This window comes from Amblyraja radiata, chromosome 8, assembly GCF_010909765.2.
Source record: "Amblyraja radiata isolate CabotCenter1 chromosome 8, sAmbRad1.1.pri, whole genome shotgun sequence".
NCBI lineage: Eukaryota > Metazoa > Chordata > Chondrichthyes > Rajiformes > Rajidae > Amblyraja > Amblyraja radiata.
Window position 1 is genome coordinate 7341068 of NC_045963.1, and position 17541 is coordinate 7358608.

At 42.7% G+C, this 17541-nt stretch overlaps 1 protein-coding gene across 7 annotated transcripts in view; it reads left to right on the forward strand.

Annotated features, from left to right (window-relative positions):
- birc6 (baculoviral IAP repeat containing 6) overlaps positions 1 to 17541 on the forward strand; it is a 344318-nt gene that overhangs the window by 116677 nt on the left and 210100 nt on the right. For 6 of the 7 annotated variants that reach the window (XM_033025120.1, XM_033025122.1, XM_033025124.1 and 3 more), the window contains 6 exons: positions 7288 to 7507; positions 8823 to 8956; positions 9989 to 10126; positions 12491 to 12618; positions 13221 to 13352; positions 16050 to 16265. In XM_033025120.1, the coding sequence (XP_032881011.1) occupies positions 7288 to 7507; positions 8823 to 8956; positions 9989 to 10126; positions 12491 to 12618; positions 13221 to 13352; positions 16050 to 16265 (968 nt within the window). The remainder of the gene's footprint in view (positions 1 to 7287; positions 7508 to 8822; positions 8957 to 9988; positions 10127 to 12490; positions 12619 to 13220; positions 13353 to 16049; positions 16266 to 17541) is intronic. The other variant, XM_033025125.1, reaches the window with a different exon arrangement.

Sequence of the window (17541 nt, forward strand, 5' to 3'; positions counted from 1 at the left end):
GACATTCAAGAAAAATTGTACAATAATAATAATAATAATAATTTGTTTATAGGGACAGTGCATATTAATGAACATTTGCATGTAAATATGCGAGATTGTAGCCAATCAGTAGCTAATTTCCGTTATTATTGTTAGCTATGGGAAGGTGACAACAAGGCGTGCAGAGATGAAAAATGTAATCGGGAGAACAGGTCAGACTGGTTGGAGAACTAGGATGGAGAGAGGGAAAGCAAGGGTTACCTGAAGTACGAGAAGCTCAATATTCAAACCGCTGGGTTGTAAGCTGCCCAAGCGAAATAACTACTTGAGTTTGTGAAAGCATTTGATACCACCCTGGACATCAGTGGTGAAATGTTCCGAAGGACAAGGCAAAAACATGACATGAGAAGACTGAGCTATTCTGTTGGATAAAATGATTTGGTAAATTGACAGCATGAATTTTTAAAAGTTTATTCACTAATTTTGAAACCACAGCTGTGCCGTGATGTTATAGTCTTCTATAACTGACACTACACACTAGGGACAAATTTACACAGGCCAATTAAAAGACAAACCCGCACGTCCTTGCAATGTGGGAGTGCTCCAGTCTCCTCCCACATCCCAAAGACGTGCGGGTTTGCAGGCTAATTGGCCTGTGTAAAATTGCCCCATGTGTGGTAGGCAGTGGGTACGAAAGTGGGATAACAGAACTGTTGTGAATCTGTCTTTGCAAGGACTCCATGCCCCACTCTCATTCCTCCATCTCTGCCGTGTTTGCTCACAAGATGAGGTGTTCCATACTAGGACATCATTCTCTTGGCTTTCTGTCAAGAAGGAGGTTCCCCCCTTCTAACATGGATGAGGCCCACGCACGGGTCTGCTCTTGCTCCCCTTCCCCCCCCAGTCGCAACAGAGACAGAGTCCCCCTAGTCCTCACTTTTCATCCCATCAGCTGTTGTATACAGTTCATCATCCTCCGACATTTACATCACCTCCAACTGGACCCTACCACTTGTCACATCTTCCCATCTCCACCCCTTTCCACTTTTCACAGCGACTGTTCCCTGCGCAACTCCTGGTTCACTCATCCCTTCTCACTCAAACCACCCCCTCCGCAGGGACTTTCCCCAGCAACCGCAGGAGATGCAACATCTGTCCTTATACCTCCTCCCTCCACTTTATCCAGAGACCCCTTTCAGGTGAGACTTGCACCTCCTCCAATCTCATCTACTGTATCCGATGCTCCCGGTGTGGGCTCCCATATATCGGTAAGACCAGGCGTAGAATGTGTAATTTTTTAGCTGAACTGTCTGCCTTGGCCTACCTGATCTCCCAGTTGACAAACACTTTAACACCCCCTTCCATTTGCATACTGAACTTTCTGTCCTGGGCTTCATCCACTGTCAGAGCGTAACGTGCAAATTGGAGGAACACAGCTCATATTTCACTTGGGCAACTTACAAATGAACGTTGATTTCTGTAATTTCAAGTAACTCCCTCATTTCTTTCCCACCCTAGTAATCCTAGTTCCACTGTTCACATCCTTGTACCTCTGTTATTAGTGCATGTTCCCCAGCCAACAATGGCCATTACGGACTCCACCCTTCCTGACATCATCTATTGACGGCTTTGCTTTGTTCTGGCTTTCTCTATCTTTCAGTCTGAAGTAAGGTTCCGACCCAAACGTCACCTATTCCTTTTCTCTAGAGATGCTGCTTTACTCCACCATTTTTGTGTATCTTTGGTATAACCAGCATTTACAGTTCCTACCTGTAAAAGTCAGGGTAAGCTTGACTTTTTCCTCAGGGAATCAAGAACCAGAGAACATAGGCTTAAGGCGAGAGGGGAAAGATTTAATAGGAACCTTTGGGGCAACTTTATCCACACAGTGGGTGGTGGATATATGGAATGAGCTGCCAGAGGGAGTAGCTGAGGCAGGTTCTATAACAACATTTAAAACACATTTGGACAGGTACATACATGAATAGGAAAGGTTGAGAGGGATATGGGGCAATTGCAGGCTGGTGGGATTCGTGTAGATGGGCATCTTGGTCGGCATGGGCAAAAAGGGCCAGGTTCCATGCTGTATGACTCTATAACAAGGATTGGATTCAAGTCAGGGAATCATGGCGTCAGAGTCATACAGCATGGAAACAGGCCCTTCGCCCAACTTGCCCACACTCACCAACATGTCCCTTCGACACTAGTCCCACTTGCGTGCAATTGGCCCATATTCCTCTAAACATGTCCTATCCATGCACCTTAAACATTGCGATAGTCCCTGCCTCAGCTACCTCCTCTGGCAGCTCATTCCATACACCCCCCCATCCTTTGCGTGAGAAATGTTACCCCTCAGATTCCTATAAAATCTTTCCCCCTTCACTTTAAACCTATGCCACCTGGTTCTTGATACCCCCACTCTGGGCAAGAAACTCTGTGCGTACACCTGATCTATTCCTCTCATGATGTTATACATCTCCATAAGATCAACCCTCATCCTCCTGCACTCTGAATAGAGTCCCTCAAGTTCAAGTTCAAGTGAGTTTATTGCCATGTGTCCCTGTATAGGACAATGAAATTCTTGCTTTGCTTCAGCACACAGAACATAGTAGGCATTTACCACAGAACAGATAAGTGTGTCCATATACCATAATATAAATATATACACACATGAATAAATAAACTGATAAAGTGCAAATAACAGAAAATGGGTTATTAATAATCAGAGTTTTGTCCGAGCCAGGTTTAATAGCCTGATGGCTGTGGGGAAGTAGCTATTCCTGAACCTGGTTGTTGCAGTCTTCAGGCTCCTGTACCTTCTACCTGAAGGTAGCAGGGAGATGAGTGTGTGGCCAGGATGGTGTGGATCTTTGATGATACTGCCAGCCTTTTTGAGGCAGCGACTGCGATAAATCCCCTCGATGGAAGGAAGGTCAGAGCCGATGATGGACTGGGCAGTGCTTATTACTTTTTGTAGTCTTTTCCTCTCCAGGGCGCTCAAATTGCCGAACCAAGCCACGATGCAACCGGTCAGCATGCTCTCTACTGTGCACCTGTAGAAGTTAGAGAGAGTCTTCCTTGACAAACCGACTCTCCGTAATCTTCTCAGGAAGTAGAGGCACTGATGAGCTTTCTTGATTATTGCATTAGTGCAATCCCTGCCTGTTCAACCTCGGTCTGAAGAAGGGTCTCAACCCGTATTCATTTTGATGTTGTCTGACTTGCTAAGTTAGTCATAGAGTGATACAGTGTGGAAACAGGCCCTTCGGCCCAACTTTCCCACAACGGTCACCATTAGCTACACCCCAGCTAGCTGCATTAGTCCCACCTGCCTGCGTTTGGTCCATATCCCTCCAAACTTGTCCTCCCCATGTACATATCTAACTGTTTATTAAACGTTGGGATAGTCCCAGCCTCAACTACCTCCTCTGCCAGCTTGTTCCTTATACGCACCACCCTTTGTGTGAAAAAGTTACCACTCAGATTCCTATTAAATCTTTTCCCCTTCACTTTGAACCTATGTCCTCTGGTCCTCGACTCCCCTACTCTGGGCATCTACCCAGTTTATTCCTCTCATGATTTTAAACACTTCTATAAGATCACCACTCACTCTCCTGAGCTCCAAGGAATAGAGACCCAGCCTACTCAACCTCTCCCTATAGCTGAGGCCCTCTTGTCCTGTCAACAACCTCGTAAATCTTCTATGAACCCTTTCAAGCTTGACAATATCTTTCCTATAACATGGTGCCCAGAACTGAACACAATATTCTAAATGCACTCGCCAACATCTTATACAACTGCAACATGATCTATACTCAATACTCTGACTGATGAAGGCCAGTGTGCCAAAAGCCATTTTGACCACCTTATCAACCTGCAACTCGACCTTCAAGGAACCATGCACCTGTACTCCTAGATCCCTCTGCTCTACAACACTCATCAGAGGCCGACCATTTACTGTGTAGGTCCTGCCCTTAGGCCTCTCAAAATGCAACACCTCACATTTCTCTGTATTAACTTCCATCAACCATTCCTCAGCCCACCTGGCCAATCGATCCAGATCCTGCTGCAATCTTTCACAACTATCTTCACTGTGCAAAACCACCCACTTTTAGATCATCAGCAAACTTGCCAATCTTACCCTGTATGTTCTTATCCAAATCATTGATGTAGATGACAAACAGTAATGGGTCCGGCACTGAACCCTGAGTTACTCCAGTTGTTTGTATCTTATCTTCTGCTCAACCTCTGCCAATAGGCTCAGACCCTTGAGTCCTGGCAACATCCTTGGAAATCTTCTCTGCACCCTTTTCAACTTAGCAGCATCTTTTCTATTATATGGTTTCCAGAAATGAACACAATACTCTAAATGTGGCTTCACCAATGTCTTATATAGCTGTAACATGACTTCCCAACTTCTATCCTTAATACTCTGACTGATGAAGGCCAATGTGTCAAAAGCCTTTTTGATCACCCCATCTGACTATGAGGCCACTTTCAATGAACTACATTCCTAGATCCCTCTGCCCTACAACACCTCTCAGAGTCCTACCATTCAATGTGAAGGTCCTAACCATGTTAGACTTTCCAAAATGCAACACCTCGCATTTCTCTGTATTAAATTCCATCAACCATTCCTCAGCCCACTTGGTAAACCAATCAAGAGGCTGCTGCAATTTTGACAAACATCTTTACTATCTGCAATACCACCCACTTCTGTATCACCTGCAGATTTGCTAATCTTGCCCTTGACATTCTCATCTAATTCACAAACAATAATGGGTCCAGCATCAAACCCTGAGGCACACCACTAGTCTCAGGCCTCCAGTCTGAGAAGCAACCTTCCACCTGTGCATCCTTCTGTGAAGCCTATTTTCTATCCATTCACCTCTCTCTCCTTGGATCCCATGCGATCTTCCAGAGCAGCCTATCATGCAGAACTTTGTTGAATGCTTTGCTGAAATCCATATATACATCTACAACTCTGCCCTCATCAACCTTTTTGGTCACATCTTCAAAAAACTGAATCAGATTCGTGAGACACAACCTCCCACGTACAAAACCATGCTGACTCTCCCTAGTCAGCTGTTGTCCATCCAAATGCATGTACAGTGCCCTCCATAATGTTTGGGACAAAGACCCATCATTTATTTATTTGCCTCTGTACTCCACAATTTGAGATTTGTAATAGAAAAAATCACATGTGGTTAAAGTGCACATTGTCAGATTTTAATAAAGGCCATTTTTGTACATTTTGGTTTCACCATGTAGAAATTACAGCTGTGTTTATACATGGTCCCCCCCATTTCAGGGCACCATAATGTTTGGGACACAGCAATGTCATATAAATGAAAGTAGTCATGTTTAGTATTTTGTTGCATATCCTTTGCATGCAATGACTGCTTGAAGTCTGTGATTCATGGACATCACCAGTTGCTGGGTGTCTTCTCTGGTGATGCTCTGCCAGGCCTGTATTGCAGCCATCTTTAGCTTATGCTTGTTTTGGGGGCTAGTCCCCTTCAGTTTTCTCTTCAGCATATAAAAGGCATGTTCAATTGTGTTCAAATCGGGCGATTGACGGCCATTTTTTAGCTTTGAAAAACTCCTTTGTTGCTTCAGCAGTATGTTTGGGATCATTGTCTTGCTGTAGAATGAACCGCTGGTCATTGAGTTTTGAGGCATTTGGTTGAACCTGAGCAGATATGATGTGTCTATACACTTCAGAATTCATTATGCTACCACCATCAGCAGTTGTATCATCAATGAAGATAAGTGAGCCAGCACCTTCAGCAGTCATACATGCCCAGGCCATAACACCCCCACCACCGTGTTTCACAGATGAGGTGGTATGCTTTGTATCTTGGGCAGTTCCTTCTCTCCTCCATACTTTGCTCTTGCCATCCCTCTGATATAAGTTAATCTTTGTCATCTGTCCACAAGACCTTTTTCTAGAACTATGGTTGTTGTTTTAAGTGCTTCTTGGCAAACTGTAATAATAATAATAATACATTTTATTTAATGGGCGCCTTTCAGACATCTCAAGGACACCTTACATAGTAATCGGAATAACATATAATCGGAATATAACAAGTAATAAAGACATCACAGAGACACAAATTAAAAACAGAATTCAATCCAAAAACAGAAAATCAAAAACACAGTGTGAAGAGAGAGCAGCGGCAGCCAAAGCGCGCCAGCGTCCACTCTATTCACGGCAGCCATCTTGGACACAGACCTACAGGACTACAAATTAGACAAAAAAAATCATCCCCCCACAATGGATAGCACTGTGGGGGAAGGCACAATGTCCAGTCCTCACCCCATGTTCATCCCAAAGTGTAACCTGGACATCCTATTTTTGCGGCTAACCAGTGGTTTGCATCTTGAAGTGTAGCCTCTGTAATTCTGTTCATGAAGTCTTCTGCGGACAGTGGTCATTGACAAATCCACACCTGAAGAGTGTTTCTGATCTGTCGGACAGGTGTTTGGGGATTTTTCTTTATTATAGAGAGAATTCTTCTGTCATCAGCTGTGAAGGTCTTCCTTGGCCTGCATGTGCCTTTGTGATTTGTAAGCTCACCAGTGCTCTCTTTCTTCTTAATGATGTTCCAAACAGTTGATTTTGGTAAGCCTCAGGTTTGGCTGATATCTCCAACAGTTTTATTCTTGTTTCTCAATCTCATAATGGCTTATTTGACTTTCATTGGCACAACTTTGGTCCTCATATTGATAAACAGCAATAAAAGTTTCCAAAGGTGATGGAAAGACTGGAGGAAAGACTAGGTGCTGAGAGATCTCTTATACCTGCATTAAGGAGACAATTAAACACACCTCAGCATTTACAAACGCTTGTGAAGCCATGAGTCCCAAACATTATGGTGCCCTGAAATGGTGGGACTATGTATAAACATAGCTGTAATTTCTACATGGTGAAACCAAAATGTTTAAAAATGGCCTTTAATAAAATCTGACAATGTGCACTTTAACCACATGTTAAAGTGCACATTCAGTCTGAAGAAGGGTTTTGGCCCGAAACGTTGCCTTTTTCCTTCGCTCCATAGATGCTGCTGCACCCGCTGAGTTTCTCTAGCTTTTTTGTGTACCTTCGATTTTCCAGCATCTGCAGTCCCTTCTTAAACACTATTCTTAAAGCTCCGTGAGTTAGTTTGGGTTACCTGCTATTTCCTGCCTCTGTCTCTTTGGTAAAATAAAACAAGTATTTTCATGGGTTTGTCCATATTGACAAAAGACCAATTTACTGTTGATGTTATTTATCTTTTTACTAATGATTCATTTAAATTCTTGTAGGTCATGCTGTGCCAGCAGTTCTCCAAAGCACGTTTCATGCACAGGCCTGTGAGGAGCTGTTTAAACACCTGTGCATTAGTGGTACCCCAAAAATACGTCTACATGCTGGCCTGCTCCTTGTACAATTGTGTGGTGGTGAGAGATGGTGGGGACAGTTCCTCTCCAATGTTTTACAAGAACTTTACAACTCTGAGCAACATCTTATTTTCCCACAAGACAGGTAGGTGGACTGTACAAACTGTATCACACAGTGGTCTGCAACAGTTTCAATAGGTTTGAATGAAACCGCCAGCATTTAACTATTCCTGTCATTGTCATAGAGCAATGCAGCCTGAAAACGCCCTTCAGCCCAAATTGTCCATGCTGAGCAAGTTGCCATTCTAGGCTAATCCCATATGCATGCATTTGGCCCTTATCTTTCTATACCCTTCCTATTCATATATCTGCCCAAATCTTATATATCTGCCCAAATCAAACCGCTGCGGCAGCTGCGGACGTCACAATGCCCTTGCTCGCGGCTCCCCTTCCCCGCTCTTGATTAAAGCAGATGCTCTCAACGCGCAGGCGCACTTTCCACCACACTTCCACACACCTCCCCCAACTCAGTCATTTTTTCGCCTCCCGCTGTGCTGCGGACCAAAGATCCAGAGGGAGTAATGGCCGCCAATGCCACCTTCTCACCTCCCTCCCCCCCCCCTCCTCCCTCCCCCCCCTCCTCCCTCCCCCCCCTCCTCCCTCCCCCCCCTCCTCCTCCCCCCCTCCTCCTCCTCCCCCCCCCCCTCCTCTCCCCCCCCCTCCTCTCCCGCCCCCCTCCTCTCCCCCCCCCCTCCTCTCCCCCCCCCCCTCCTCTCCCCCCCCCCCTCCTCTCTAAACGCGCCTGCAAGTTGGGGGCTATGCGTCAGTGGATAGGGCGGGGATGGGGTAAAAGGAGCCAATGAATAATATTAATATAATATCAAGGGGGCTGATTAGTGTGTGTGTGACGCCGCAGGCCTCTCCCCCCCCCCCCACGCAATTCCTCCAGCAATTCTTTGCAGATACAGAATACACATCGAGTGAAAATGTTGTCTCTCTTAAATCTCCCATTTGACCTTCAGCCTATGCCCTCTAGGTTTAAAATAATCTACCCTGGGAATAAGACTGAGCCGTGCCCCACATGATCTTGTACATCCCTCAGCCTCCTCCCCTTCAAAGAAAAGAAGTCCCAGCCTATCCAGCCTCTCCCTTTAGCTCAAGCCCAAAAGCCCTGGTCACGCTTGTGGTATCCTTTGCACTCATTTATTCAAAATGTTATTGGGAGCATTTTTTATGGGTAAAGCATATAGTATTTGAAATTTGAGGTAGTTAAGATGCAGATAGTTAAGATATTGCAGCTGATTAAAAGGGTCTGTTGTTGCCACAGTGGTTCAAGAGCTCCCCCCCCACTATAACCTTAATTGCTGCGTCAAAATGTTATATACAGTATGAGGTGGTACACTTCCTGTTTACAAAGCTCAGAATTTAAAACTTTTTTGCTGCTCTCTCATTTGTTTCAGAGTTTTCATGTTACTATCCTGCTTTGGTCAACGGTCACTTGGCAATAGTGGGGTCCTGGAAGGTTTACTGAATCTTTTGGATAACTTATTGTCATCTCTGCAGCCACGGGTAACAACTTACAGACACACAGACGGTAAGGATATATTTATTTCTCGCGAGTATTGAAGCCATAATGCATTTAGAGCAGGGGCTCCAAACTTTTCAGTATGAGGCCCACATTATATATTTGGCACATTTTTGGGGGACGTAGGAAAAAATAAATAAATGTGACTTTTATACATTTAATAATTTAATCTCTCCCTCCCTCCCTCCCTCCCTCCCTCCCTCCCTCCCTCCCTCCCTCCCTCTCTCCCTCCCTCGCCACTGAGGGGGAAGAAAAGATTTTGACGCCAGTCGAGTAAGGACGGGAGTGATGGGGCAAGTGGGAGGCGCTGTTTTATGTCGCTAGCACAGAACCCGCTAAATAGCCCACTGCACAGAACGTGTTGCGAGCTTGCTGTGGGCCGGATAAAATCTCATGGCGGGCCGGATGTGGCCCGCAGGCCATAGTTTGGAGACCCCTGATTTAGAGTCATAGAGTGATGCAGTGTGGAAACGGGCCCAACTTCCCCACACTGGCCAACATGTCCTAGCTATACTAGCCCCACTTGCCTATGGGTTAGTCCATATCCTTCCAAGCCGCTCCACTTTGCTTGTCCAATATGCTGCAGTTAAATTGTTATTTCAACACTCTCTTTAACCATATTTTAAAATAAAAACCACATTTGTTTCTTATTTGTAACATGGATATTTCTGGCAAGATTACATTTATTGCCCATTCCTGGTTCCATGGGAATTGTCGGACTGTTGTTAGACACAAAATGCTGGAGCAACTCAGCGGGATAGGCAGCATCTCTGGAGAGAAGGAATGGGTGACGTTTCGGGTCAAACTTTAGTTCCATAGTGGATGTCGATACTTGGTGGTTATGCAATTAATTGTATAGTATCTTACAAAACATCTTGGGATTAAATATCTAATGCTGTTATTGTCTAATGAAAATTCCAATACATGCTTTTCGAGCCAAATTCTGTGTATCTTGCCTTTAAGTTTTTTAAGGTACTCGGCAGCTTGATGCTCCACAATTTGTACTTGCATCGCCTAATTTTCCCTTTTCCAATCCTGCAGGCGTATTGGATATCCCAATGGTCAGTTGGGTTGTGATGCTAGTTTCTCGGCTGCTGGACTATGTTGCAAGTGTTGAAGATGAAGTGGCTGCAGCCAAAAAGCCGCTAAGCAGCAAAGACAGAGAACGGATTTTGATGGGTATTTTTTCACGGCAAATTCCCTATGTGTTTAATTCCCCAGTTTAATTTGCTTTCTGGCAATAAATTACCATTTGCAAAGCTATTCCTTTGTAAAGGGTGGCATATTCGTGCTGCTGACTCGCATTTCCTGTGACTCGGGTTCAATCCTGGCCTCTGATGTTATTTGTGCCACTTTTGCATGTTTTTCCTGTGATCACCAAGGGTTTTCCCTGGGTACTCGTTTTTCTCATGACCCTAAAATATGAGGAAAGATTGATTGGTTGCTATAAGGTACACGTGGTGTAGATGAATGGAATTAGAATTGATGGACATGGGATTACCGGGAAATAAGTGAAACAATGGAATAGATGGGAATGCTTGAATAGCATGGCCTCCAATGAAGTGGAAAAAATATGAAAGTAAATGTTATAAATATCTGCTGCCAAATGTTCTCCACCAGTTCAATTCAAGGGAAACAAGTAGAGTAGCTATGGAAACTATGAGATTCAAAGAAAAAGTACTGACACTTTTGAAAAATATAAAAGTGGATAAGTCTCCAGGTTCTGACAGGATATTCCCAGGACATTGAGGGAAGTTAGTGTAGAAATAGCAGGGGCTATGACAGAAATATTTCAAATGTCATTAGAAACGGGAATAGTGCCGGAGGATTGGCGTACTGCGCATGTTGTTCCATTGTTTAAAAAGGGTTCTAAGAGTAAACCTAGCAATTATAGACCTGTTAGTTTGACTTCAGTGGTGGGCAAATTAATGGATAGGATACTTAGAGAGAATATATATATATAAGCATCTGGATAAACAGGGTCTGATTAGGAACAGTCAACATGGATTTGTGCCTGGAAGGTCATGTTTGACTAATCTTCTTGAATTTTGTGAAGAGGTTACTAGGGAAATTGATGAGGGTAAAGCAGTGGATGTTGTCTATATGGACTTTAGTAAGGCCTTTGACAAGGTTCCTCATGGAAGGTTGGTTAAGAAGGTTCAATTGTTGGGTATTAATGCAGGAGTAGCAAGATGGATTCAACAGTGGCTGAATGGGAGATGCCAGAGAGTAATGGTGGATGGCTGTTTGTCGGGTTGGAGGCAGGTGACTAGTGGGGTGCCTCAGGGATCTGTGTTGGGTCCACTGTTGTTTGTCATGTACATCAATGATCTGGATGATGGTGTGGTAAATTGGATTAGTATGTATGCAGATGATACTAAGATAGGTGGTGGTGTGGATAATGAAGTAGATTTTCAAAGTCTACAGAGAGATTTAGGCCATTTGGAAGAATGGGCTGAAAGATGGCAGATGGAGTTTAATGCTGATAAGTGTGAGGTGCTACATCTTGGCAGGAAAAATCAAAATAGGACGTACATGGTAAATGGTAGCGAATTGAGCAATGCAGTTGAACAGAGGGATCTAGGAATAACTGTGCATAGTTCCCTGAAGGTGGAATCTCATGTAGACAGGGTGGTAAAGAAAGCTTTTGGTGTGCTAGCCATTATAAATCAGAGCATTGAGTATAGAAGTTGGGATGTAATGTTAAAATTGTACAAGGCATTGGTGAGACCAATTCTGGAGTATGGTGTACAATTTTGGTCGCCCAATTATAGGAAGGATGTCAACAAAATAGAGAGAGTACAGAGGAGATTTACTAGAATGTTGCCTGGGTTTCAGCAACTAAGTTACAGAGAAAGGTTGAATAAGTTAGGTCTTTATTCTTTGGAGCGCAGAAGGTTAAGGGGGGACTTGATAGAGGTCTTTAAAATGATGAGAGGGATAGACAGAGTTGACGTGGATAAGCTTTTCCCATTGAGAGTAGGGAAGATTCAAACAAGAGGACATGACTTCAGAATTAAGGGACAGAAGTTTAGGGGTAACATGAGGGGGAACTTCTTTACTCAGAGAGTGGTAGCTGTGTGGAATGAGCTTCCAGTGGAAGTGGTGGAGGCAGGTTCGATTTTATCATTTAAAAATAAAAAATTGGATAGGTATATGGATGGGAAAGGAATGGAGGGTTATGGTCTGAGTGCAGGTAGATGGGACTAGGGGAAAATAAGTGTTCGGTATGGATTTGTAGGGCCGAGATGGCCTGTTTCCGTGCTGTAATTATTATATGGTTGTTATTGTTATATGATAGAAAAGAACAATCTTCCAAGCATTTTCTGTTATTTTGCTTGATAATTCAAAGTACAGGTTGCATTGTAAAAGACATGGTGGTTAATGAAATGACAGAATGACAAAACGTTAGAATCCTTCTGGAGTATAATGATGCATAAATGCACCGTACCAACAGATTATGTATACATATTTTGCATAGCTTTAAAATTTTTGAATTCAGTTCATCGTTGTTCTAAAGGCCTGGAATTTATTTTTGTATAGGAAACCAATGGAGTTTCATCAATAACAATCTTCAGTCGCAGTGTTCAGGCAGATCTGCTAAAGGGAGCAGTAGTCTTGACAGACTATATTCGAGAAAAATCCGAAAGCAGCTCATACACCATAAACAGGTATTAACAATGAATACATTCTCTTTAGATTTTATACTGTATTCCAGCACATTCGCAAATATTAAGGCAATGAGCTTCTCGTTCACAAAATCAAAGTTGCTGAGAGAATTACAGAATATATGTACGGTGTATGGGATCTCTTCTCTAATTACTGTAATTTGGAGAAAGTGTGGATGGGGGAAAATGTTCAAAATGATTTTTGCTTTCAAAGTGTAACTGAAACTTGATCCTTGCTGGATACCCTCTGGTGTGCTGTGGCAAGTGTTGGGATATGGTTTTCACCTGCCATTACCCAAAAGAGTTCTTCATTTGAAGTGAACTTGGAATCAGGGATGGGCAATGAGAAAGATTAGTTATATCAAGAGGTACATCTGCAAAATGTTTTGAACAGGTTACCTTCCAGGTATTTTAAGACAGGTTTTTGTCGGCGTTACTGAGATAAAATAAAGTACGAGGAGAAAGCTTGGAGGGAAGGGAAAGAGGCAAATACATCAGCTTTCTTTGTGAAAAGTCAGGGTGTTTAAGGAAATGCTGTGGTTTTAGCATGTGATTTGGGGTGTTTATACATATCCAACTGACAACTAACTTGACCTTTTTTGCAGCAACTCAATTTATTAAAAGCAAAACAAAAGGCGTTAGTTGAGCAAATAGAAAAAGAGAAGATCCAGAGCAGCAAAGGATCCTCATATAAACTTTTGGTAGAACAGGCAAAACTAAAGCAAGCTACGTCAAAGGTATGACGTCTGTTTTTGTTCTATAGCTTAAGTGTTTCAAATGGTTGCAGTACTATTGGTCCAGATCAGGACAAGAATATTTTCCTTTGCAGCAACAAATTGCACTTCTATAGCATTTCTTTAACATAGAAAATCATGCTACTGTGGTTGATAGATCCAATGTGGAGGTACGCCTGGGGGCAGTCCTGGGGCTTCAGCTACACATGCTGTATATTAACAATGCAAAAAGGCAGGGTAAAGCTAGTTGCTGATACAAAGCAGAGACAATGGCAATAGTTGCGAGCAGGTGCTGCTGAGTTTGCAAACCAAGTTAGCTCGCGATGCAAGAGATGATAGATAATGTGGGGTAAGTAAAATGTAAGCAAGTTGGCTGGAAGAGAAAATGATCTATAGCTAATAGTTTTGGGGCTGAAAAGGAATCTTGGCATCCACACGGAGTTGATGCTATCAAATAAGAGAGCAAGTGGTACAATGGGCTTTATTGCAATGTGGTCTTTATACTTAATAAAGTTGCATTAAGTCGGAGTACTGCAATTTATTTTTATTTTCATGGATGAAGGCAAGTTTCTGTGAAAAAGGAGTGAATCAGATTATCTTATGCTAGAAGTCGAAGAGTAAAGGTGGTGAATTTATTGAGGCATGGGGAACACCTGAAGGGATTGGTTGAGTGAACGCAAATCGATGTTTCCTACAGCTGGAATGTTAGGAACTGGATGTCGGGGGGAAATAGATCAGGCATTTAGATTAATCTTCCTTGAAGTGGAGAATAGTGAATCTTTGGAGTTTGCCACCCCAGTGGATTGGTGATGCATGGTCAGCTTATTCAAGGTGGGGGGAAATGATTTTTGGACGCAGTGCACTTGGAGGAGATGGGGATTGGACAGGAAAGAGGATTTAAGGCATAGATCCTGCCATGGTCTTGATATATCAAAGTAGCTTCAGGGGGCCTTGTAACCTGGACCATGTTAATCAAAATCAAACTGAGGAAAGAATTAGTATAACCATCGGTATTTAGAATTCTTGCGTGAGGAGTGGATTGGGTGGGATTGAGATACAGGAGGGAAAGTGCAGAATCCAGCCAACTGGTTCTTTGGGAAGCTATGTTTGGGTAGAGTTGTATAAGTTATATAAAGAAGGGAAGTATGGGGAAAGGATAATTAGAATGCCTGAGAAGTGAGCAAATCAGGTGGGTAATGTGAGAATAGGACCAGCAAATTTTAGATGCTGAGGGGTTTAAATGGGTTTAGAACAAGACTGCATGAATATTAGTGTTTGGGCAAGTCATGGGAAAGAGAAAACGCTTGGAATAGTGAGAGTCCAAAAGGGGTTGTAGTAGATTGGACGAAGTGGACATTAGAAGAGGATACAAGACACGGTGCAAGTTTAATGGAGATATGCGGGGTAAGTTTCTTATACACAGAGTAGTGGGCGGCTCATGCGCATTGCCAGGGGTGGTGATGGAGGCAGATAAGATGGTGATGTTGAAGAAGTTTCTAGATAGGCGCATGGAAATGCAGGGAATAGAGGAATGTGGATCATGTACTGGCTGATGGGATCAGTTTAACAGCATCTTGTTCGGCCTAAATATTGTGGTCCTATGCTGAAGTGTTCTACCATTCTTGGCCTGTTCAAGCTGTGTGACAGGGAAGGACGCAACAAAGGCTAGTCTTGGGAATACATTTTAAAACGTTTGATTAGATCCTTCTGAATTGAATATGGAGAGGAAAGGGGTGAGAATAGTATAGTTAGGGTATGAAAGAATTGCTTGGAACAAGAAAGGTAAAACGGCAGTTGCAGAAAATGTTTGAACTTTGGGGTTATTTCATGGCTTTGGTGAGGATATATTTCATGGCTTAGGCTGGAGTTGAAGAAGGGAGAGATCAAGGAATATCGAAGATTTTGAAAAATCTGATTGTTGGAGGTTTAAGAGCCAGTTACCACTGTTAGCTGAGTTAATTCTTTAGCTTTTCAAGTTATTAATTATTACCAAAATGGTTAGCCTTTAACACAGGATATTCAAAAAGTATGCAACAATCTGAAAATCTTTGTTTTCAAAACTAACATCCATGTTTTTACTGTTAAATTAAGTTAGCTATGTTTCTCATGCAGAGTTGCAATCTCTGGTAACAGACCTGAGGGAGTGACAGATTTGTTACCCCCTTCCTCGCCACTGAGGGCCACAGAGTCAAACTGACAGTATGTCTCAGCTCAGCTCCCTGTCTGTCCTAGAGGGGCTGTGAAAAGTTTAGATGATGATGTACAGGGTGTAGGAAGAAACTGCAGATGCTGGCTTACACTGAAGATAGACACAGAATGCTGGAGCAACTCAGCGGAACAGACAGCCTCTCTGGAGAGAAGGAATGGGTGACGTCTGAAGAAGGGTCTCGTCCGGAAACGTCACCCATTCCTTCTAACCAAAGATGCTGCCCTTTCCGCTGAGTTACTCCAGCATTTTGTGACTATCTTCGATGTACAGGGTGTTTTCCTTTTACATTATCCCTACATTTATATTATCAGAATCCTGTAAACATAATGCAGATTGTGTTAATGCAATGCCTATTGGTGGAGTTATTCTTTTCTCCTTGTGAAGTGACAATTTTGTTCAAAATGTTTTTTTTAATTGCATGTGCAAGTTCAGTAGGTGCAATTTAATTGATAAGCTAATGACATTTTGTTTAAACTTCTCTTCCACACCAGCACTTTAAAGACCTTATTCGTCTGCGCCGGACTGCAGAGTGGCCTCGAAATCCCATTGATTCAGAATCATTCTCAACAAAAGAATCCCCCGAAGTGGAGCCACTTCCATTTACTTTGTCCCATGATCGGTGCATTGCTGTGGTGCAGAAGCTTGCACTATTTCTTCTATCCATGGACTTTACTTGTCATGCAGATCTTTTGCTCTTTGTCTGCAAGGTGAGTGCATATGTACGCCCTTGGCTGTTGAAATAAAAATATTCCAAGTACTTTCTTAGATTTGAAAATGCCAGAAGAAATGATGAAAGACATTCTGCTGTTACACAGTTGGTAGTCAGTTGCTGTATCCTTAAATCTTGATTAACCCCACTATCATTAATGCAGTGCCGGTAAAACAGATGTATCCAAAAATTAAAACATTTGGAGGTGACGAAATCAGTAGATTCAGCACAGGTAACTTTGACTCAATGCTTGTCAGCCCACAGAAGGGTTATCTATATTTAATCCCATTATTTGATACTTCACATTTTTTCTTTTTGCGATATTTATGATTTCTCTTCTGATAACCTCTATAACAAAATACTCTCTTTAGCCTCTTATTCTTTTGTCTCAGGTTTTAATATAGGCCCTCCAATTGACAATTCATGGACCAATGTGCTATAGCAACATTTAAAAGACATTTGGACAAGTACATGGATTGGAAAGATTTAGAGGGATATGGGCCAAATGTGGACAGGTGGGACTAGTGTAGATTGGCAAGTTGTGCCGAAGGGCTTGTTTTCATGCTGTATGACTGTCTTTAATAGAAATCTTTTAGTAGAACTCTTTCCACTGGAAAATTCCAGTAATTGTGGATTGTAACTTTGTGTATTGCTAAATGAGGTCAGTATTTCTAGTCCTCTATAACTTTTAACATTTTCTTATTGGGTATTGCTAGTTGATGTAGTTCTATAAATTATAAAATATATACCATACTAAAATATACCAGATATTACCTGTGGGAACAGCTGGTAATTGCTTTGTTAAGTAGGAAAGAACTGCAGATGCTGGTTTAAATCAAAGATGGATCAAAGGGGATATGGGGAGAAGGCAGGCACGGGTTATTGATTGGGGATGATCAGCCATGATCACATTGAATGGCGGTGTTGGCTCGAAGGGCTGAATGGCCTCCTCCTGCACCTATTTTCTATGTTTCTTCTATGTTTCTAGACACAAAATGCTGGAGTAACTCAGGCTGAAGAAGGGCCTGGACCCGAAACGTCACCCATTCCTTCTCTCCAGGATGCTGCCTGTCCCGCTGATTTACTCCAGCATTTTGTGTCTACCTTCAATTGCTTTATTAAAATGGCCGAAAATATGAGAAGTTAAATTCTTACAAAATAACAATAGTAATCTGATACTTCGATGGGTAAATATAAGAATATGGTTTGCACAGTGCTGTTCTTGGCACTTGCAATTGGTGGATTAGGTTGAGACAAATTGAAGTGATCGCAAA